This window comes from Rhinopithecus roxellana, chromosome 17, assembly GCF_007565055.1.
Source record: "Rhinopithecus roxellana isolate Shanxi Qingling chromosome 17, ASM756505v1, whole genome shotgun sequence".
NCBI lineage: Eukaryota > Metazoa > Chordata > Mammalia > Primates > Cercopithecidae > Rhinopithecus > Rhinopithecus roxellana.
In genome coordinates, this window is record NC_044565.1 from 45,900,185 (window position 1) to 45,923,120 (window position 22,936).

Here is a 22,936-nt window from a genome sequence, read left to right on the forward strand (position 1 = left end):
AATTATTCTTATCTGAGGAAGATACGATACTAATATATCTTTCTTTGATCACTTATGTTTTGGTTACTTTGAAGTTATATTTAATAAACCATACACATGAGAGAACAGTACTTAAAACTTGGCATAAATTAATTGATAGGGTAGAGTAGCTTAACATCTAAACTCTAAGCTAAAAATAAAATAAAATAAAACCATAAGCCTTTGAGGCTGACAGATCTGTATTCAGGTCACAGCTGTATCAGTTACTATCTGTGTGGTCTCAGACAGTTTACTCCACCTCTTTATTTTTTATTTATTTATTTATTTTTAACTCACTGGTTATCTCTTACACAGCACTCCACCCCTTTAAGCTTCAGTTTTTTCTTCTGTAGAATGGGAATAATAAAATTTATTTCATAAATTATTATGAAAGTTAAAAGTATTAAAAAACCAATAATGTGCCTGGCTCATGAAAGCATTTGACAAATATTAGATAGAAAACAGTCTGTAGGGATTTATAATATATTTTTTAAATTGTTCCCCAATTTGCAGATTTAGATTAAAGGCAAAAGAGTGAGGGTGACTACTCTTAAAACTGTCAGTTAGGCCAGGTGTGGTGGCTCACGCCTGTAATCCCAGCACTTTGGGAGGCCAAGGTAGGCGGATCATCTGAGGTCAGGAGTTCGAGCCCAGCCTGAAGGCCAGCCTGACCAACATGGAGAAACCCAGTCTCTACTAAAAATGCAAAAATTAACTGGGTGTGTTGGCACATGCCTGTAACCCCGGCTACTAGGGAGGCTGAGGCAGAAGAATTGCTTGAACCCGGGAGGCGAAGGTTGTGGTGAGCTGAGATCATGCCATTGCACTTTAGCATGGGCAACAAGAGTGAAACTCCGTTTCAAAAAAAAACAAAAAAAGACTGTCAGACCTTTCCATAAAGGTTGGCTGGATTCTTCTGGTAACATAATAGAGAAGGGAACTGATGGGCCAGGCGCAGTGGCTCACGCCTGTAATCCTAGCACTTTGGGAGGCCGAGGCAGGCAGATTGCCTGACTTCAGGAGTTACAAGAGCAGCCTGGGCAACATGGTAATACCCCGTCTCCACTAAAATACAAAAAATTAGCCGGATGTGGTGGTGCACGCCTGTAGTTCTAGCTACTCAGGAGGCTAAGGCAGGAGAATTGCTTGAACCCAGGAGACAGAGGTTGCAGTGAGCCAAGATTGCGCCATTGCACTCCAACCTGGGCAACAGAGCGAGACTTTGTCTCCAAAAAAAAAAAAAAGAAAGAAAATTAAATTCTCAATAACAACACCATTGTGGTACTTGGTACTTGATATGTCACAGTTGCTTGAGAACATTTATCTACTTTGTTTGCCTGAGGACTAAATGTTCAGAGTCATCTCCCTTGGTTGATTCCTGTAGTTAGTTGATTTTATGCTATGACCTTTAGAGAAATCCTATCTCCTAAAAAGTAAAAACCTTTGTCTTGGTTTGTCTTTTTTCTATAGAAAAATTTCCAGAGGCCGATCCATATGAAATAATAGAATCCTTCAATGTTGTTGCAAAGGAAGTTTTTAGAAGTATTATTTTGAATGAATACAAAAGGTAAACATACCCTTTTTTGTTGAAATTTAAGTATGCACTGTCTCTGCAAGTTGCCTTGAAAATAGAAACTTGATCAAAGAAAGTTTGTTTTTTTCAAGTGAACAGTAAAGAATTATAATATTTGCTATATAAATGGACACCTATTGAAGAAAGAAGATACATAGATATGTGACCATCTGTCTTGGGCCTTGTGTGTAAAGCAGTGCACTTCAGGATTCCCTGTAGAGCAATTTTTTTTTTTTTTTTTTTTTTTTTGAGACAGGAGTCTCGCTCTGTCTCCCAGGGCTGAGTGCAGTGGCGCAATCTCGGCCCACTGCAAGCTCTGCCTCCCGGGTTCACACCATTCTCCCCTCTCAGCCTCCCAAGTAGCTGGGACTACAGGTACCCACCACCACGCCCAGCTACTTTTTTGTATTTTTAGTAGAGACGGGGTTTCACCACGTTAGCCAGGATGGTCTCGATCTCCTGACCTCGTGATCTGCCTGCCTTGGCCTCCCAAAGTGCTGGGTTTACAAGCGTGAGCCACCGCACCTGGCCTACCTGTAGAGCTTTTTAACAACACAGTAATATAGGTTCAACTTCAGACATTCTGATTCAGTGATATTCAGGATAGTGCTCAAGTATCTATTATTTTTTAAAGTTCCACAGGGGATTATGATATGCAACTGAGACTGAGAACTTCCTGGCAGAAATAAACACGTGTGATTTATCTGATTTCCAGTATGACTTCATGTACTTATTTCCTGTATCACTATAGGTGTGATGGTCGGGATTTGACTTCACTTAGGAATATAAGTTGTGAGGTAGATACGTTTAAAACCCTTCATGGATCAGCATTATTTCAAAGAGGACAAACACAGGTAATTTATGTAAAAAGCTCTAATTATTTGCTGAATTAACAATGTTTAATTAGATCTAATAGAAGTACATTAGTAGATGCTGTAGGTTTTGTCATATGGTATATATTATTTATTTAAATTAATATCTGGCAGTTCTTGTTTGTTTGTTTAGTTTGAGACAGGTTCTTGCTTTGTCACTCAGGCTCCAGTGCAGTGGCACAATCATAGCTCATTGAAACCTCGAACTCCTGGACTCAGGTGATCCTCCCATCTCAGCTTCCCAAGTAGCTGGGACTACAGGCGTGTGCCACCATGCCTGGTTAATTAAAACTTATTTTTTTGTAGAGACAAGGTCTTACTCTGTTGCCCAAGCTGGTCTCAAACTCTTGGCCTCGAGCAATCCTCCTACCACAGCCTCCCAGTGTTCTGGGATTACAGGCATGAACCACTACGCTTTAGTCGTGTGTTTTTTATGTAATCTTAACAGTTTATTTGAGGTATAATTGCTATTCAATAAACTATGTTGTTTAAAATGTGTGATTTGGCAACTTTTCGCATGTATACAACTGAGAAATCAGTTAAGATAATGAACGGGCCAGGCATGGTAGCTCATGCTTATAATTCCAGCACTTTGGGAGACCCAGGAGGGAGGATTGCTTGAGGCCAGGAGTTCGAGGTTGCAATGAGCTGTGGTCTTGCCATTGCATTCCAGCCCGGACTACCGAGCAAGACCCTGTCTCTTAAAATATTTAAAAATGAAAAAGATAATGAACATATCAGTTACCCCCAAGAGTTTCCTCATGCCTTTTTGTAATTCCTTCTTCCTGCCCCCCACCTCCTCAAGAGACTACTGATCTGCTTTTGTCACTATAAATTAGTTTGCATTTTCTAGAATTATCTGGTATTTCTGTTGTATCTTTCTTTTAACATCGGGTATACAAAATTGAGTAACTCAGACTCCAGTTTATGGCATATTGTCATTGTTGACCTATTAAAGGCCCACATTGTTTTCTCCATGTAGCCTGTACAGTTCTATTCTTTTTCTATTCTTTATTCTTTACATAGGCACCCACTCCTATATTTAACAGGTAGCCTTCTGGTTCTCCTTCTGTTCGTTTATTAATATTTACCTACCTCTGTATTCATTGTTCTATGTACCATATTATGCTTTATACTTCTTTCCCACATTGTTTCTTTAATTCTATCAATCTGATAGGTACCAAGTAGTATCTTTTTGCTTTAATTTGTATTTTCCTGATTACTAGTGAGGCTGAGCATTATTTATATGACAGCCAGTCAACATGGTCACTGCACAAACCATGCCCTGGAGAACTGCACACCTCCAGGGCACTATTTTCACATGAATATTGTTCCCCTGGAGTTGTGCAGTGTGGTGACCCTGCTTCAGGTTTGCCCTTTTATGAATTTTCTGTCCATATCCTTTGGCCAGCTTTTCTTTATTTAATATGGCTTACTGTATTTTACCTGCTATTTTGCAGTAATTTCTTAAGTGTTTTAAATATTAATTCTTTTTGGTAACAAACTTTATATATATATATGTCTCCTTTATTGATTGCCTTTTAACTTTGCGGTAGTCTACTATGTTTAGAGTAAATCTGAAATCTTTAGTTCTGATATAAATTCTTCTGTACCTTAAAGTCACAAAGTTACTCACCTACTTTTTCTATTAGCTTTCTAGTTTTAGCTGTCAAATTTAGACCATTAGTCGATCTTTGAGTTTATTCCTACACGTTGTATAAAATGAAAACCTCCATAGTGAGCCAATTTTACATTATTTACTAATACTTTATTTTTGTCAATGACTTGAGATGTTACCTTATGATAGTCAGAGTTTATAAACACATTGTTAAGCTATATCTTTTTTCATTGTTACGTGAATTTTCTGGGCCACTGTCAAACTATTTTAATTATTATGATTTAGGGATATATTTTAATATCTGAGAAGCAAGTCATCTTCCCTGTTTGTTTAATCCCCTCAAAATTATCTTAAACTTTAGGTACACTTGTTCCTTTGTTTGAATTTTAGTATTATATCAAGTTCTCAAAATATCCTTTTAGGATTTACAATTATAATTGCACTAAATCTTTATATTAATCTGAGAGAAGAATGATACTTTTATAATTTAAGTTAGAGTCTTTACAATGAATATAGTCTGTGTCACCTTTGATTCAGGTTTTGTTTTATGCTCTTTAGTCAAGTTTTTAAAATGCCTTTATTAAGATACTCTGCATACTTTTGTTATCCATTGTGACAAGCTCTGGCTTTGTAGCTGTAGTACTTAGTCCATTCATGTTAAATTTAAACACTGATGTGATTGAATTTACTGTCATTTTATTATTTTTCTTTTGCCCTTCTGTTTTTTGTTTCTCTATTTTTTACTTTCATTCAGGCTTTTTGAATGAATTAAATTTTTTTTAGAATTTTATTTTAATTTGTCTATTTATTTTTTAGCTGTACCTCTGAATTATTTTCCAGTGATTACTGTAGAAATTACAGCATACATCTATAACTTCTCACAGGTCTTTTTATTTATATATTTTTAAAAATTTTTGTAGAGACAGGGTTTTGCCATATTGCCCAGGCTAGTCTTGAATTCCTGGGCTCCAGCAGTCCAGTCCTCCTGCCTTGGCCTCCCAAAGTGCTGGTATTACAGGCGTGAGCCACCATGCCAGGCCCTCACAGTCTTTTTAGAATTAATTTTGTACCACTTAACATAAAATGAAGAAACTTTGAAACCATTTAGGTGCATTTCCCACCTCTTCTGTCCTTTATATTGCAGTTGTCTTATGAGTTACATCTGTATGTGTCATAAACCCCCACAAGGCGGTGTTACAACTTTCCTACAATCATGTCTTTTAAAGAAGTAATAAGAAAAAGACAGGCTTTTATATTGGCCCACATATTTACCATTTCTGGTGCTTTTTATTCCTTTCTGAAGATCCAAGTATGGATCCAGTATCATTTCCCTTCATTCTGACAAGACTTCCTTTAATATCATCCTGTGAGTTTTCTTTTTTTGAGATGGAGTCTCGCTCTGTTGCCCAGGCTGCAGTGCAGTGGGGCGATCTGTGGCGTGATCTTGGTTCACAGCAAGCTCTGCCTTCCGGGTTCATGCCATTCTCCTGCCTCAGTCTCCCGAGTAGCTGGGACTACAGCTGGCCACCAACATGCCCGGCTAATTTTTTTGTATTTTTAGTAGAGACGGGGTTTCACCGTGTTAGCCAGGATGGTCTCAATCTCCTGACCTCGTGATCCGCCTGCCTCAGCCTCCCAAAGTGCTGGGGATTACAGGTGTGAGCCACTCCGCCTAGCCCATCATATGAGTTTTCTATTAACAAATTCTTATTTTTTGTTTTTCTGAAATGTCTTTATTTTGCCTCTGTGTACAAAGAATCTTTTTGCTGGGTATAGAATTCTGGGGTGAGCCTTTTTTTCTTTTAGCGCCTAAATATGTTTCAGTGGTTTTTGTTCTCCATGTTTTTCTGATGAAAAAGACACATTCAAATCATTATTCCTTATATATTATTATTGTTTTCATGTGGGTGCTTTCAAGATTTGCTCTTTATCTTTGGTTTTCAGCATTATGATTGAAAGATATGATTTCCTTTGCATTTATCCTGCTAAAAGTGTCCTGAGCCTAAATCTGTACATTCATGTCTTTTACCACACTTGAGAATTTTCATTGATTATTTCTTCAAATATTTTTTCCTGTGTCATTCTCTCTTCTTGTCTTCTGGAATTGCAGCTGCACATATCCTTTTGATACGGTCCCACAGGTCACTGCAACTATATTCTCTTTCCTCTCTTCTGCAAATTGGACAATTTCTGTTCATTCATCTTCATGCTTACTGACTCTTGCCATCTCTTTTCCATTATGAGATATTAAAGTTTTCAATTGTGGAATTTCCACTTTTTTTTTTTTTAATGTCCTTTGAGTATAGTTATAATAGCTGTTAAAAATCTTTTGTCGCCGGGCGCAGTGGCTCACACCTGTAATCCCAGCACTTTGGGAGGCCAAGGCAGGTGGATCACAAGGTCAGGAGATCGAGATCATCCTGGCTAACACAGTGAAACCCCGTCTCTACTCAAAATACAAAAAATTCACTGGGTGTGGTGGCACACGCCTGTAATCCCAGCTACTCAGGAGGCTGAGGTAGGAGAATCGTCTGAACCCGGGAGGTGGAGGTTGCAGTGAGCAAGATCATGCCCTGTACTCCAGCCTGGGCAACAGAGCAAGACTGTATCTCAAAAAAAAAAAAAAAGAAATCTTTTGTCTGCTAATCTACCAGCTTAATCAACTCAGAATCAGCCTCCATTCCTGTTCTTATTTCTTGATAATGGGCCCTGTTTCCTGTTTCCTTGTAGGTTGTTTTCTGGATGTTGTGAATGATACATTGTAGAGTCTCTGGATTATGTTATGTCTCTACAAAGAAGACTGATTTTCTTAATTTTTTTTTTTTCTTTTTCTGAGACGGAGACTTGCTCTGTTGCCCAGGCTGGAGTACAGTGGTGCGATCTCGGCTCACTGCAAGCTCCACCTCTCGGGTTCAAGCTATTCTTCTGCCTCAGCCTCCCAAGTAGCTAGGACTACAGGCACACGCCACCATGCGCAGCTAATTTTTGTATTTTTAGTAGAGACAGGGTTTCACCATATTGGCCAGGCTGATCTCAAACTCCTGACCTCGTGATCCGCCTGCAGGGTTTCACCATATTGGCCAGGCTGATCTTGAACTCCTGACCTCGTGATCCGCCCACCTCAGCCTCCCAAAGTGCTGGGGTTACAGGTGTGGGCCACCACGCCTGGCCTGATTTTTTTTTTTAAATTTTAAGCAGACAATTGTATTGGCTGAACCTGTATTGAGGCTTCCTTAGCGTACTCTCATACATAGTTCTTAAAAATATTACTTTCTTTTCCTGCCTTCTTTCCCCAGCACTCCTACTGCAGTGCTTTACATATGTAGTCTGTGCGATGTTACAACTTTGGATTATTGAGGTTTACACATAGTATGAATATTTATAGAACAAATAAGTGTATACTGCACTTAGTAGCGTGGCAAGCTTTGTGTAGGATGTACTTATCCCATTTTTTTAAGAGTGAGTTGGATTCTTCAAGTATTTTTAGTTTTCATCTTTGTGGTTAGTATATTAAAGCCTGAGGAATTCTTTTTCTTTTTCAGGTGCTTTGTACTGTTACGTTTGATTCATTAGAATCCAGTATTAAGTCAGATCAAGTTATAACAGCTATAAAGTAAGTTATGTTTTTATGATGTTTGTTGTGTTTTATGATGTCCTAGTATATAATTAAAGCTTACGTGGTATATTATTAATTATTGTTACTTTTTTTTTTTTTTTTTTTTTTTTTTGAGACGGAGTCTCGCTCTGTCGCCCAGGCTGGAGTGCAGTGGCTGGATCTCGGCTCACTGCAAGCTCCGCCTCCCGGGTTTTACGCCATTCCCCTGCCTCAGCCTCCCGAGTAGCTGGGACTACAGGCGTCCGCCACCTCGCCCGGCTAGTTTTTTTGTATTTTTTAGTAGAGACGGGGTTTCAGCATGTTAGCCAGGATGGTCTCGATCTCCTGACCTCGTGATCCGCCTGCCTCGGCCTCCCAAAGTGCTGGGATTACAGGCTTGAGCCACCGTGCCCGGCCTTATTGTTACTTTTTTAACCTGTGTTTTTGTACTTCATTTTTCTGTTTACATCATCATGATTTCAAAGGATTTTGTGTGTGTGCTAGATTGTCTTCTAAATTACTGATTTGGAACAAATGTTAGTAAAGCATTTAATTCTTTAATGTGAGTACATTTAGTTCGTTCTCTGTCTCTAGAATGATTTCTTAGGACAGACTTCCTTGGTAATCTTGAATGGATTGGTTTTTCTATTCGAAACAAGAGAGCAAATAAATACACAAAAGCCCCCGTTGCTGAAAATGATCTGGAGGCTGTTAATGAAAAACCTTGTTAATGAAAAGCCTTGTCGAATCCCGTTGTGATTTTGTGTTCAGAAATACTTGGCTGTCCTCCTCTACCCCTAAAAAGTCAACAGTAAAATCATGCTGATAAATTTTGATGATAAGAATCTGTATTGCAGGCTGGGCGAGGTGGCTCACGCCTGTAATCCCAGCACTTTGGGAGGCCGAGACGGGTGGATCACAAGGTCAGGAGATCGAGACCATCCTGGCTAACACGGTGAAACCCCATCTCTACTAAAAAATACAAAAAACTAGCCGGGCGAGGTGGCGGGCACCTGTAGTCCCAGCTACTCAGGAGGCTGAGGCAGGAGAATGGCATGAACCCGGGAAGCGGAGCTTGCAGTGAGCCGAGATCGCACCACTGCACTCCAGCTTGGGCGACAGAGCAAGACTCTGTCTCAAAAAAAAAAAAAAATCTGTATTGCAGTCCTCACCAGCATTATTGCATAGAGTCTTGACACTCATAGCCAGTTCTTTATTTTCCTCAGTGCGTAATAGGGCTACTTCCTGTTCCTGGTTAAGGGTCTCAGAAGACCACAGGGCCTGGCCTCCCTTTGCCTGCTGCCCAACTGATGGGGATAATTCCCAGTATCTTCAGGATAGCCGCTGTACTTGTTTTCCATGTATCTGATAGGATCGACAGTGCAGCTGTGTGTGTGAAGGTGGAATGCAGAACACTGGGCTTGGTCCTCCAAATATTCTGGTCTTAGGTCTATAATCTGTGTAAATAAAGGGGCACACATCGTCACTCAGCCACACTGGCCTTCGGTTTCTATTTCTATTTCTTTTTTTTTTTTTTTTTTTTTTTTTTTTTTTTTGAGACGGAGTCTCGCTCTGTCGCCCGGCCTGGAGTGCAGTGGCCGGATCTCAGCTCACTGCAAGCTCCGCCTCCCGGGTTTACGCCATTCTCCTGCCTCAGCCTCCGGAGTCCTGCCTCAGCCTCCGGAGTAGCTGGGACTACAGGCGCCCGCCACCTCGCCCGGCTAGTTTTTTGTATTTTTTAGTAGAGACGGGGTTTCACAGTGTTAGCCAGGATGGTCTCGATCTCCTGACCTCGTGATCCGCCCGTCTCGGCCTCCCAAAGTGCTGGGATTACAGGCTTGAGCCACCGCGCCCGGCCTGTTTCTATTTCTTATAAAATGAACTGGGCCGATGACCTGCTATAATCCTCTCTAGCTCCCAAAATCTGTGATTCCTTTAGTCCTCTGAAGGAGTTTGGTTTTTAGATTTCTTTCTCCAAAGCTACAGTTTATGATCATGCAGATTCTGCCCCATCCCAGGACTTTTTCTTCATTTTACATATTGACTGGGAGAAGCACTGTAGCTCTGAGATTTAACTAAGGTGAGTATAGCACTTAGGATTCTCTCAGTAGTTAGTAATGCTTAAAAATACATCTATTGTCTTGTCTTAGTATTCAAATCTGGATATTTATTTATTTATTTATTTATTTATTTTTTTGAGACCCAGTTTTGCTCTGTGGCCCAGGCTGGAGTGCAGTGGCCGGATCTCAGCTCACTGCAAGCTCCGCCTCCCGGGTTTTTACGCCATTCTCCTGCCTCAGCCTTCCGAGTAGCTGGGACTACAGGCGCCCGCCACCTCGCCCGGCTAGTTTTTTTTTTTTTTTTTTGTATTTTTTAGTAGAGACGGGGTTTCACCGTGTTAGCCAGGATGGTCTCGATCTCCTGACCCCTCGTGATCCGCCCGTCTCGGCCTCCCAAAGTGCTGGGATTACAGGCTTGAGCCACCGCGCCCGGCCCAAATCTGGATATTTAAGGACTTATATTTAAGGCAAAATTGGTTTCCTAAATCTGTACAATTCATTCATAAGCCCCAGAAGAAAATATCATGTCACAATCATCCTTATAATTAATTCTTTGGTTTTCAGTTTCAGTCTGATTTTTCATTAACACCTAGTTGTTTTGTAAAATCCCCTTAAATCTGTTTTAGTTGTGTTTTGAAATAAATATGTTTTTTCCCTATGATGTTTTTAATATTATGCCTTTTATTTGTAGTGGGATAAAAGATAAAAATTTCATGCTGCACTATGAGGTAAGGTGAATTTTTTTCCCCAAAATTTTATTTTATTAATTTTTATGAGACAAGGTCTCACTCTGTTGCCCAGGCTGGAGTGGAATGGTCCAGTCTCAGCTCACTGCAACCTCTCCCTCCCAGGCTCAAGACATCCTCCCGCCTCAGCATCCCAAGTAGCTGGGATTACAGGCTTGTGCAACCACAATTGGCTAATTTTTCTATTTTTTTCTAGAAATGGGGTTTTGCCATGTTGCTCAGGCTGAAACATTTTATTTTTAAAAACTTCCAGGATACAGTAAAGTTGAAAGAACTTTACAGTGACTATCCATATATCCACTATCTGGGTTTTACCAATAATATTTTACTTTTCTAGTTTTATCATATATCTATTAAGGTCAGTTTGGGGCTACTATTTTATTGCTTATAGAAGGCATGGCAAGCTTTGTGTAGAATGATAAATAGAGATGTAGTATTTTTAGAGAGTACTTTAGCACTCTCTAAAGTACTACTTTAGAGAGATTAAGACATAAGTACTTTAGAGAGATAAATAGTACTTTTCTAATCAACAACTTCCTGTTTTAAGTCATTAAGTCATGCATAAAATTTAAAGAAAGTATAGCAGACAATATCGTTTTAGGTAAAAAAAAAAAAAAAAAAAAGTCATGCCTGTATACATGTGTGTCAAACAAAAGTAGAGTTTTTTAAATACCTCAACTGACAAATCACCTTATTCGCTCATTGAAATGTTCATATTTATACTCAGTTCATTGGTAGTAAAAGATGAGACATTTAATATTAAGTTACTTTATATGAGATGATTCTAGATAATTGAGTTTGTGATTGACTTTATTCACAACAAATCCTAAGGGACTAGACCTAATATAAAGTACTTTTAATTGTATTATTTGAAGAATATACATGGAGAGCAGGGCATGGTAGCTCATATCTGTAATCCCAGCACTTTGGGAGGCTGAGGAGGGAGGATTGCTGAGCCCAGAAATTCAAGACCAGCTTGGGCAACATAGTGAAATCCTGTCGCTACAAAAAAATCTAAAAATTAGCCAAGCATGGTGGCATCTGCCTATAGTCCCAGCTACTCGGGAGGCTGAGATGGGAGGATTGCTTGAGCCGAAGAGGTTGAGAATGCAGCGAGCCATTATCACCCCGCTGCACTTCAGCCTGGGCAACAGAGTGAGACCCTGTCTCAAAAAATAAAAATAAAAAGAATACAACATGAGGAGTAGCAAGTCATTTCGCTTTTGTGTAACCCTTGTTGGCTGCCCGGAATCCCAGCATTTCACTTTTGCTGATTATGCTGTAATCAATAGAGAACATTTTCGTAGAAAGGATATGCTACAGAATATCCGTAAACATCGAGATACATACAGGTCTTGAATCCCTTATAAATATCCTGTTCTAGATATACCCTGGTGCTACAGAAGCCAGAGAGGAATTGTAATTGAGTAAAGCAGGTTCTTTGTCATGAGCTGGAGAGCATGTGGCAGTCTTAAAAGGGCAGCTGTGCAAAATGGAGGTCTAGCTGATTATTAGGTAAGGGGGTTGGGGAGGGAGCTGGAGAAGGATATGGGCCATGATTGCCATGTTTTATTTTTTTAAATCTCTTTATTATAAAATAAAGCATAGGTGCTGAAAACTATATAAAACAAAGGATGGCTTAATAAGTTTTTATAAGGCAAATACCCTTGTAACCACCATCCAAGTCAGGAAATTTAACATTGCCAGCCACCTCAAAAGCCCCTCCATGTTTTTCATCCCAATCTCAATACCCTTCGTCTCCTAAAAGTAGGTAACTACTCAAGTTTTACAGTAATCATCTTGGATTTCCTGGCTCCATTTCTAGATACTATAATTTAGTCTTGTTTTTTTTCTTTAAAACGTTTGGTATTTCCTTTTCTGTTTTAGTTTGTTTGAGACAGAGTCTCACTCTGTCACCCAGGCTGGAGTACAGTGGCACCATCTTGGCTCACTGCAACCTCCATCTCCCGGCCTTAAGTGATCCTCCTGCCTCAGCCCCCCAAGTAGCTGGGACTATAGGCACCACCACAACCCTCTAATTTTTAGATTTTTTACAAAATGGGGTTTTGCCATGTTGCCCAGGCTCGTCTCAAACTCCTGGGCTCAAGCAGTCTGCCTACCTCAGCCTCCCAAAGTGCTGGGATTACAGACGTAAGCCACCATGCCTGGCCTGATATTTCTTTAAGTCTTTTTAAATCTATACATTTCTCTTCCATTACATTCTTTTTTTACAGTCTATCTGTTGAAGCCCCACAACCATTTGACTTATAGTCTCCCAGATTGGGGGTTGCTGATTGCTCACTCGTGGTGCAATTCAACATGTTCCTCTGCCCTCTCTATTTCCTGCAAATTGACTGCTAGATCCAGAGGTGTAATCAGATTACCTGCTCCATCCACTGCTTTTAAGAGCAGTGGCTCATGCCTATAATCCCAGCACTTTGGGAGGCCGAGGCGGGCGGATCACCTGAGGTCAGGAGTTCAAAACCAGCCTGACCAACATGGTGAAACCCTGTCTGTACTAGAAATACAAAATTAGCCAGTCATGGTGGTGCATGCCTATAATCCCAGCTACTTGGGAGACTGAGGCAGGATAACCGCTTGAACCTGGAAGCAGAGGTTGCAGTGAGCTGAGATCGCACCGTTGCACACCAGCCTGGGCAACAAGAGCAGAACTCCATCTCAAAAAAATATATATATATATAGTTAAACTGGAATTACAGATATTTGGCGAAAATTTTTTTTTTTTTTTAATTTAAACGGAGTCTCTGGTGCACAGGCTGGAGTGCAGTGGCGCAGTCTTGGCTCCCTGCAACCTCCACTTCCTGGGTTCAAGCAATTCTTTTTTTTTTTTTTTTTTTTTTGAGATGGAGTCTTGCGTGTCGCCCAGGCTGGAGTGCAGTGGCTGGATCTCAGCTCACTGCAAGCTCCGCCTCCTGGGTTTAGGCCATTCTCCTGCCTCAGCCTCCCGAGTAGCTGGGACTACAGGCGCCCACCACCTCACCCGGCTAGTTTTTTGTATTTTTTTAGTAGACACGGGGTTTCACCGGGTTAGCCAGGATGGTCTGGATCTCCTGACCTCGTGATCCACCCGTTTCCTACCTCGTGATCCACCCGTCTCGGCCTCCCAAAGTGCTGGGATTACAGGCTTGAGCCAGTGCACCTGGCCTCAAGCAATTCTTGTGCCTCAGCCTCATGAGTAGCTGGGATTACAGGCATGCACCACGCCCGGATAATATTTGTATTTTTAGTAGATAGAGGATCTCACCATGTTGGCCAGGCTAGTCCCAAGCTCCTGAGCTCAAGTGAGCTGCCTGCCTTGGCCTCCCAAAGTGCTGGAATTACAGGCATGAGCCATTGCACCCAGCCTGAAACTACAGATTTTTATCGGAAGTCTTCCTATTGTCAAATGATCACAACTAATTCATATTTCTTCAAGATAACATATACATCAAATAAAACAGTTTGCAACCACTGTCTAAAATAAAACCCTTACGAAAAAGAGCTGTTTCCTCCATACATTTTTGTCATTATGATTTGCTTGAGACATACTTCAAAATATGCAACTTTCCCATTCATGTATTTTGTTTCATATCTGAAAAAGGTAGTAGAGAGAGATAACTCTAAAAAGTATCAGTGTAAATCAAATTTCAATTTAGTGAAATAAATGTGGGCTTTGCTATGGAAAAAAAATGTGTGATTCTTCAATGTGTACTTTTTAAATATGTACATATTTTTTCTTACTACAAAAATATAACATTTTGTTATTGTTACTAATTTAAATGTAATGGAAGTTTATGGTGTAAATCTCCATACCCCTCCAGTTGCCACATCCTAATCCATTTACATACTTATAATAGCTACTTTTAGCAATTTGGTATGTATGTTAAATTTATATCATACATTTTCTGTATGTTTATGAATGTACTTTTTTAAAAAACAAAAATGAGATTCTACTGTTCTGTAAGTTCTATTATTTTGGTAATATAACTTGGACATCTTTCTATGTCAATTGTATATGTGTGTGTTTTTTTTAAGTTTCCTCCTTATGCAACTAATGAAATTGGCAAACTCACTGGTTTAAATAGAAGAGAAATTGGGCATGGTAAGTACAGATCTGTAAACTTATACAGTATTCTTACAGAGACTTAATACACTTTTTTACTTACTGTCTTCTATTCTAATTTAGGTGCTCTTGCTGAGAAAGCTTTGTATCCTGTTATTCCCAAAGATTTTCCTTTCACCATAAGAGTTACATCTGAAATCCTAGAGTCAAATGGTATGGTATTTAAATACTTCTTTCATAGTAGAAAAGACCATATTCCCTATTCTATTATTAAGTTTTCAAATATAGTGTTACATTTTGTTTATTACTGCAGAACCCAAGTTTATTGCAAGAGAAAAATGTATTGAGTTAATCATATACTTGTCTTAATCTCTGTTCTTAGCTAATGAGTTGTTTTGAAAGCAATATAAAACAAATGTTTTTCTTTATCTGTTATAGTAGATCCAATTTGGCTTGTTTCTTTATTTGTACAAACAAACCACAGAACAAGGTTATCAGAGAGGGGAAGGGCCAAAATAGAGTGATCATTAGGCAGGGGATACCTGTCACATATCCACATGAATAATAAGTGGACATCACAGAGGGAGTCTAGGCAAGAGGTCACATTTAAATAAAAAATTCATCCATAGGTCAAGGTACGGTGCAGTCATTAAAGGCAGAAAGGTCATGGAGTTCTTAAATGTGTAATAGACATAAATCAGATAGTCACAGATTTTGAGAGAAAAATACCAAAGTAAACTCAGAATTTAAACTAAAGACTTTGTGGTTCTCTACTGGGTGTGACTAAACTAATGGGCTTATGCGAGTGAGAGAGCCAAAGCCCTATATCTTTAACTACTTCTGATAAGCAAGAAAAAAGATATGCCCTAGGAAGTCTATTAGAATATCTGTAGCAATACTGTGCAATAGAACTTTTTGTGATGAACTGGGTGTGGTGGCTCACACCTGTAATCCCAGCACTGTGGGAGGCCGAGGCCGGCAGATCACAAGGTTCCGAGGGTCTAACATGGTGAAACCCTGTCTCTACTAAAAATACAAAAAATTAGCTGAGTGTGGTGACAGGCTGAGACTCCGTCTCAAAAAATAATAATAAAATAAAACTTTTTGTGACGATAGAAATCCTCTTTCTCTGTGCTATCTAGTTGAAGAATTAAATTTATTTTAATTGATTAAACTTTAAGTCACCACTTATAGTTAATGGCTACCATATTGGACCATGCAGCCCCATAGTTTATAGCTTAAAAGAACTTGCCTTAGGTGCTTTTAAAAAGAAGAGACTATTGAATATTTGTATTGTAATTGAATATTTATAAGGAAATAACCACTAGTAATACTTTTCTACATTTAAAAAAATCAGTATAATATAAAGCAGGTATTTTTTTTTTCTATAGGGTCATCTTCTATGGCATCTGCATGTGGCGGAAGTTTAGCATTAATGGATTCAGGTAAAAGAATTATGTCTCAAAACTGCTGATATTGCTCATGCCTGTAACCCCAGCACTTTGGGAGGCCAAGGCAGGAGGCTCACTTGAGGCCAGTAGTTGAAGACCAGCCTGGGCAAGATAGCAAGACCCCATCTCTACAAAAAAGATTTAAAAAAAAAACATGCTAACCTTTTATATACACCTGTTAGTATAAAATATAAGATTTCTTTAAATTTGAGTTTTAGTAAAACTCAAAGTCAGATTACAGATGACCAAATCAAGCCAGAGGCAAGATGTTTGAAAAGTAGAGCTTCAGATATCCAGATATCTGCTGGAATTCTTATTTTTAGCTAAAAGCAGTACACTGAAAAATTTTTATTTGCATTGGTGACCTAGTAAACTTTATTTCATTCCAAAAGGTAGAGAGCTCCAGAACTGATTCCAATCACCAAGGAAGTTTTGCTTAGTAAGTACTATTAGGACTCATAAGAGAAAGCAACTGTATTCTTTCAGTTGATTTATACAAGCCAAGAGAACAATGCCACTCAGGCATGTACACACAATTTTAGGAAGGCGGACTACAAATGGTTCATTTTAATCCCCAGGTCTGAAACACCAAAAAGGAACACATTATGCTTGGAGATTTTTTTTTTTTTTTTTCTGAGACAGAGTCTCACTCTGTTGCCCAGGCTGGAATGCAGTGGTACAATCTCGGCTCACTGCAACCTCCGCCTCCTGGGTTCAAGCAATTCTTCTGCCTCAGCCTCCTGAGTAGCTGGGATTACAGGCACGTGCTACCACGCCTGGCTAATTTTTGTATTTTTAGTAGAGGAGGGTTTCACCATATTGGCCAGGCTGGTCTCGAACTCTTGACCTCGTGATCCACCCACCTTGCCCTCCCAAAGTGCTGGGATTACAAGCGTGAGCCACCGCGCCTGGCTGCTAGGAGATTCTTAAAACCAATTCGTGCCAAACTGTTATCAGTGTTGCTATTTGAGAAGAAAGAGAGAAGGAACCTAAAGACACTAAAGAGGCCACAGAAGGAGTTCTCTGATAAGTTCACACATTTACAGTACTGGCATGAAAGATAGAAAGGAGGGTCGTAACAAAAGGTAAAATGAAAACGTGGTGTGAATATATAGTAATATTATCTAGAAAAATTAAAAACAGGCCAAAGCAAAAAATGCTAAAGGCACTTTATTAAATAAAGGAAAACATAATCTGATATTTAAGGTAGCTGGTAAAATACTGCTGCTACTATTTTCATCTTCCTTCTTTCACTCTACAAATCTTTACTCTGTGGCACCTATGTGCCAAGCACTGATCTAAGTTCTTAGGACATGGTGATGAACAAAACAGTCTTAGTGTTCATGGCACTTGGTGTTTCTCATTCCAAATCTCATATTGGAAAACACTGAACAAATCTTGAAAAAGGTAAACTGAAAAATAAAAGATGACATCATAGGAGAGTCTTTACCTGCCATTTTTATATGAATTCAGATCTTTTGGTCTACACAAAAATTCATCCTCAATTATAATGAGAACTTCAGGATTAGATTACTGAAGTATGATGGCAGGCATTGAGAAATCATGGAGACTGGTATCCCAAGGACAGAAAACGTTATTATTGAAAGAGAAAAAAAGTATTTTCTATAAAGTATAACACAATGAACTTGACTGTGACCCTCAACAAGACTCTTAAAGACTTATAAAAAGAATGGTTTGTAAGTAGTTTGGAAAGGAAAGGGGCCAGGCACGGTGGCTCATGCCTGTAATCCCAGCACTTTGGGAGCCTGAGGCAGGTGGATCACTTGAGGTCAGGAGTTTGAGGTCCACCTGGCCAACATAGTGAAACCCCGTCTCTACTAAAAATACAACAATTAGCTGGGTGTGGTGGCCCATGCCTATAATCCCAGCTATTTGGGAGGCTGAGTCAAGAGAATCACTTGAACTCAGCAGGCAAGAGGCTGCAGTGAGTCAAGATCATGCCACTGCACTCCAGCCTGGGTGACAGAGTGACTCTGTCTCAAAAAAAAAAAAAAAAAAAGGAAGGAAACGGACTACAGAAAGAAGCCAGAAGCGACTTCTCCAAAACAAGTCATGCCATAGTTATTTAATTCACTTTCTGTTTTGAAGAAATTACTAGATTTGCAGTAGAGGGTTTTGCTGTTGGTGTGATGTATCTATAATTCAGCTTTATGGTTTATGATATCTTTATGATACCTTGTGTAAATGATGCAGAAATTTAGACTAGATAATAGGTGCACCATTCATACTGGCTAAGGGATGAGCAAAGGGACTGCTTAATGTGATCAGCAGGTCAGAGGAGGATCTCAGGTTGAAGACTTGAGGATGCTTATTTCAGCCCTGTCTCTTTCAATGTTGACTTGACTGAGAACACTGGCCTGCCAATAAAAAGGATACTGATTAAAATGAATGAGTGACTGGTTTGTTAAATGACAAAATTGAGCAGGATAAAAAAATATGGAGCTTAATAGTTTAAAAATTAAATTTGAAGCGATAAAGCCAAAAACCTCAAAAAAATTAAATTTGATAAGAATGAATGTCAAGTCCTGTGGGATGGGCCAATACAGGGTATACAGTTCAATTCAAATATGAATTTGAATTGCTTGAGAAGGGCTTGCCCTGCTCTAAGTCAGGCACTGTCCTATGCCCCATGCCCGGGGATACAAATTGTACCCAGGTTTTGAAAAAGCTTAAAGGTTTGAAAACAAAAAGATACTAATAGATCGAAGAGGTAATAATACAAATATGTGTAAGGCATACAGGGTGATTGATGAACTAGGCTGAGCATAATTGGCTTAGAGAGACTACTACATTTCATTTGATTTTAAAGGCTGAGTAGTTGTTGACTGGGCATATTAGGAGCAGGGCCTGTATTTCACATGAAGGGACCAGCATGTGCAAAGTTAAGAAGTTATGTAACAGTGTAGTGTGTTTCAGGAATGCACTCGAAAGAGGTGTTAAGGTAATAAAGTAGAATCATATGTTGAAGGTCATTGTTATGCTAAGGAGTTTGGACTTAAAGCCAGCATTTTTCCAATTCAGTATTCCATGGAATAGTGTTCCGCAGGACATTGATTATTGTATACCATGAAAAAGTTTATCCTGTTCTAAAGTAAGTTTCAGCAGGGTTAAGCAGGTTTATTTAATGTGGGTTAAATAGACTTTAATAAGCTAATTTGAATACTGACTCTCTAGGAATAGGACATGTAATATTTTTTGAAATTTATTTGACCACAGAATATGTACAAAAATTTCCTGAAAGCAGTCAATGAGGAACTTGAAGGATTTTATGGAAAACAGTGGCATGATTTGAATCTGCTTTTGTTTTTTCAAATAGTTTTTCCCAGCTTAAGTGATGAATAGCCCTGGGGAATGAGATGGCAGAGACTCAGAAGTAAAGAGAGAAACTAAAATCTGGGAAGCCAGACAGGGAGCTTGTTGCCAGGGCAAGAAATGATATGGACTCAGACTAAAAAGTAGCAATAGGTATTTTAATATTTAGGGTAAAGGACAGCTTTCTAAAAAATTAAACAGATCTTTGTGACTTGATGGGATATAGGAAATGAGGAAAGAAATGTTGATTCTGGCATGAGTGTCTTAGTTGCTTTAAACCAAAGATTGCAGGAGGTAAAGGATTTTTTGATAGTGATTCAATTTTGAACATATATGTATTTCTTTCATCATCATTATTATTATTTATAGAGATGAGGTCTCACTATGTTGCCCAGGCGGTTCTCAAATTCCTGAGTTCAAGTGATCCTCCCATCTTGGCCTACCAAAGCGTTCAGATTACAAGCGTGAGCCACTGGGCCTGGCTCAATTTTGAATATATATTTAAGGTGCTTTGGGTACATTTAGCTGGAGATGTCTGACAAGCAGTTTACTAATACAGGTCCAGGGTTTGGCACAGAGAGCTGGACAGAAGGGATAGATTTTTAAGTCATCAACATTATAGATGGTGGTTAAAACCATAAGTATAGATGAGGTTGCTTAGAGAAAATGAAATGAGATACACACTCCTTTATACCAAAGTAAATTCCAAGTGATCAAAACTTAAACATTTTTAAACAAATGAAAGTTGGTAGGTTTTATCAAAAATCTTGGAGAAGAAAAGCTCTGCTAAGCAAAACCCAGGAACCATGATTACATAAACTAAAACTTCTACACGGAAAACTCATGACCATAAGCAAAGTCAACGAACTAGGAAATAAAATATTTTATATTTATATGTTATTAAACGTAATATTTTATCTTTACATTTTAATAAAGATCTGTCCATATTGAAAGAAGATCAATAATAAAAAGACTGGCAAACAAGTAGAAAAATGTTGAAGGTCATGAACAGGGAGTTCTCAAAATAAGACATAAATAGGTTTATGAACATGAAATAGTTTTCAATCTCAGTCATAAAAAACAAGTCAGATTTAATATAACCATTTCTTACTCTTTAAATTGAGAAAAGTCAAAAGATTTGATAAGAATTAATAAGAATATAGAGTAGCATGTACCTTCTTATACCACTGGTAAAAGTTTAAAATGCTATGTCTTTAGAAGGCAGTTTGACAGTGTAACAAATGTAAATGTACATACCTTTTGACTCAGCAATCACACTACTGTGTGTGACATAAAACATATAGGGAGTAGTATGCAACTATTCAAAGGAATAAAGTAGAGCTTTGTGTGGTGGTATGTGTCAATATCCAAGACATGTTATTAAGTGAAAAAGGCAAGGTGCAAAACAGTAAATGCATAGGGTCTGCCACCATCAGCAAAGAAAACAAAAGATTATATTTACATTTATACATGTGCACAAAAATTTTCTAGGAGGATACACTAATGTTAGCTGCCATGAGGGTGTAAACTGAGGGGTTCAGACTGGAAGAATTTACCAAATAGATGCTTACTTTCCAACAAAAACAATTAAGACACCTGAAGCCAAAAAGCAAAGCAATGGATAATTTAAAAGCTATAAAGTTTGCTTTTGTTAGAGAAGTTTTTGCTGGATATAGTACTTGTTTACATTGTTTTAGGGAACTTTATTATATATTCAAAAACTAATGAAGTAGTCAAATGACCTCTTAAGACTTTTCCAACTCAGCTTCAGTGATTGTCAATTTAGATAACAATATCCATTTACATTAAAAATAAATGTCTGGGCCGGGCGTGGTGGCTCAAGCCTGTAATCCCAGCACTTTGGGAGGCCGAGGCGGGCGGATCACAACGTCAGGAGATCGAGACCATCCTGGTTAACACGGTGAAACCTGTCTCTACTAAAAATATGAAAAAATTAGCCAGGCGTGTGGCAGGTGCCTGTAGTCCCAGCTACTCGGGAGGCTGAGGCAGCAGAATGGCGTGAACCCAGGAGGCGGAGCTTGCAGTGAGCCAAGATGGCGCCACTGCACCCCAGCCTGGACGACAGCCAGACTCCAGTCTCAAAAAATAAATAAATAAGTAAAATAAATGTCTGCTGGGCACAGTGGCTCACACTTGTAATCCCAGCACTTTGGGAAGCCGAGGCTGTCAGATCACCTGAGGTCAGGAGTTCAAGACCAACAGGGCCAACATGGTTGAAACCCCATCTCTACTAAAAATACAAGCAAATTAGCCAGGCGTATTGGCGGGCGCCTATAATCCCAGCTACTCGGGAGGCTGAGGTGGGAGGATCACTTGAACCCAGGAGGCAGAGGCTGCAGTGAGCTAAGATCATGCCACTGCACTCCAGTCTGGGCAACAGAGCGAGACTCCCTCTCGAAAAAAAAATAATAATAATTGATAGAAAGATAAATATGTGTTTTAAGCTCATGTACACATTACCCACAGAAGTTCTTTTTCCTAATTATAGGGGTTCCAATTTCATCTGCTGTTGCAGGCGTAGCAATAGGATTGGTCACCAGAACTGATCCTGAGAAGGGTGAAATAGAAGATTATCGTTTGCTGACAGATATTCTGGCAAGTATATTCCCGGTTTCAAATACTTAATGAAGACTAAAAATAAATAAATAAAAATTAAAAGATAAAAACAAATCAAATAATGGTGAAGACTATATGTACTTTGCACGTAGCATATGCTCAGAATGCTAGTATTTGAAGAACAGGTACTTGTTCTTCCCTTCCTCCTCTGCGTGTTCACCTTGTATCTCACAGGATATGAATTTAAAATAGGTATTATATTAATAGTAATAGGCCAGGCATGGTGACTCATGCCTGTAATCCCAGCACTTTGGGAAGTCGGAGTTCAAGACCAGTGTGGCTAATGTGGCAAAGCTCCGTCTCTACTAAAAATACAAAAATTAGCCCAGGCAGGGTGGCACACACCTGTAATGCCAGCTGCTTGGCAGGCTGAGGCAGAATTGTTTGAACCCGGGAGGCAGAGGTTGCAGTGAGCCAAGATCGTGCCACTGCACTCCAGCCTGTGCAACAGAGCACGACTCTGTCTCAAAATAAATAAAATAAAATAAAATAAAATGATTACTTAAAAAAAATAGTAATGCTTACCCTTAAGTATTGCAGTAAGACTTACACAGTGTAAGTATTCATAGTGGCTCACTTTAGGATGATCATAAATTCATTCTTACGCATTTATGAAGGAAAGGAATGATCTGAAAATGAAATGATGTTTCTGGTGAAAATAATTGTAGTTTAAAAAGTCACAAATTGGAAGCGGTAGTTAATGTAGAAAACATTGCTTTGTGTTTGGACTTAGGATATGGTTTACTTCTAAAGCTGTTTTTTTGAAATGTTTCTATAGTGAATATGTTGACTTTTGTTTTTGTTTAAAACTATGTCACAACTTTTTAAATTCCTGAAGGGAATTGAAGATTACAATGGTGACATGGACTTCAAAATAGCTGGCACTAATAAAGGAATAACTGCATTACAGGTATTTTTAAAACTCATTTTGTTTCATTTTTGTAACATTTAAATAATGCCATGAGTCAAT

At 39.0% G+C, this 22,936-nt stretch overlaps 1 protein-coding gene across 3 annotated transcripts in view; it reads left to right on the forward strand.

The window, feature by feature from the left end:
* The window catches only part of PNPT1 (polyribonucleotide nucleotidyltransferase 1), a 57,627-nt gene that overhangs the window by 24,387 nt on the left and 10,304 nt on the right, over nucleotides 1-22,936 (forward strand). For 2 of the 3 annotated variants that reach the window (XM_010376221.2, XM_010376222.2), the window contains exons 12-20: nucleotides 1,489-1,585; nucleotides 2,343-2,445; nucleotides 7,624-7,694; nucleotides 10,428-10,464; nucleotides 14,518-14,584; nucleotides 14,669-14,758; nucleotides 15,937-15,990; nucleotides 21,839-21,945; nucleotides 22,805-22,876. In XM_010376221.2, the coding sequence (XP_010374523.1) occupies nucleotides 1,489-1,585; nucleotides 2,343-2,445; nucleotides 7,624-7,694; nucleotides 10,428-10,464; nucleotides 14,518-14,584; nucleotides 14,669-14,758; nucleotides 15,937-15,990; nucleotides 21,839-21,945; nucleotides 22,805-22,876 (698 nt within the window). The remainder of the gene's footprint in view (nucleotides 1-1,488; nucleotides 1,586-2,342; nucleotides 2,446-7,623; nucleotides 7,695-10,427; nucleotides 10,465-14,517; nucleotides 14,585-14,668; nucleotides 14,759-15,936; nucleotides 15,991-21,838; nucleotides 21,946-22,804; nucleotides 22,877-22,936) is intronic. The other variant, XM_030921702.1, reaches the window with a different exon arrangement.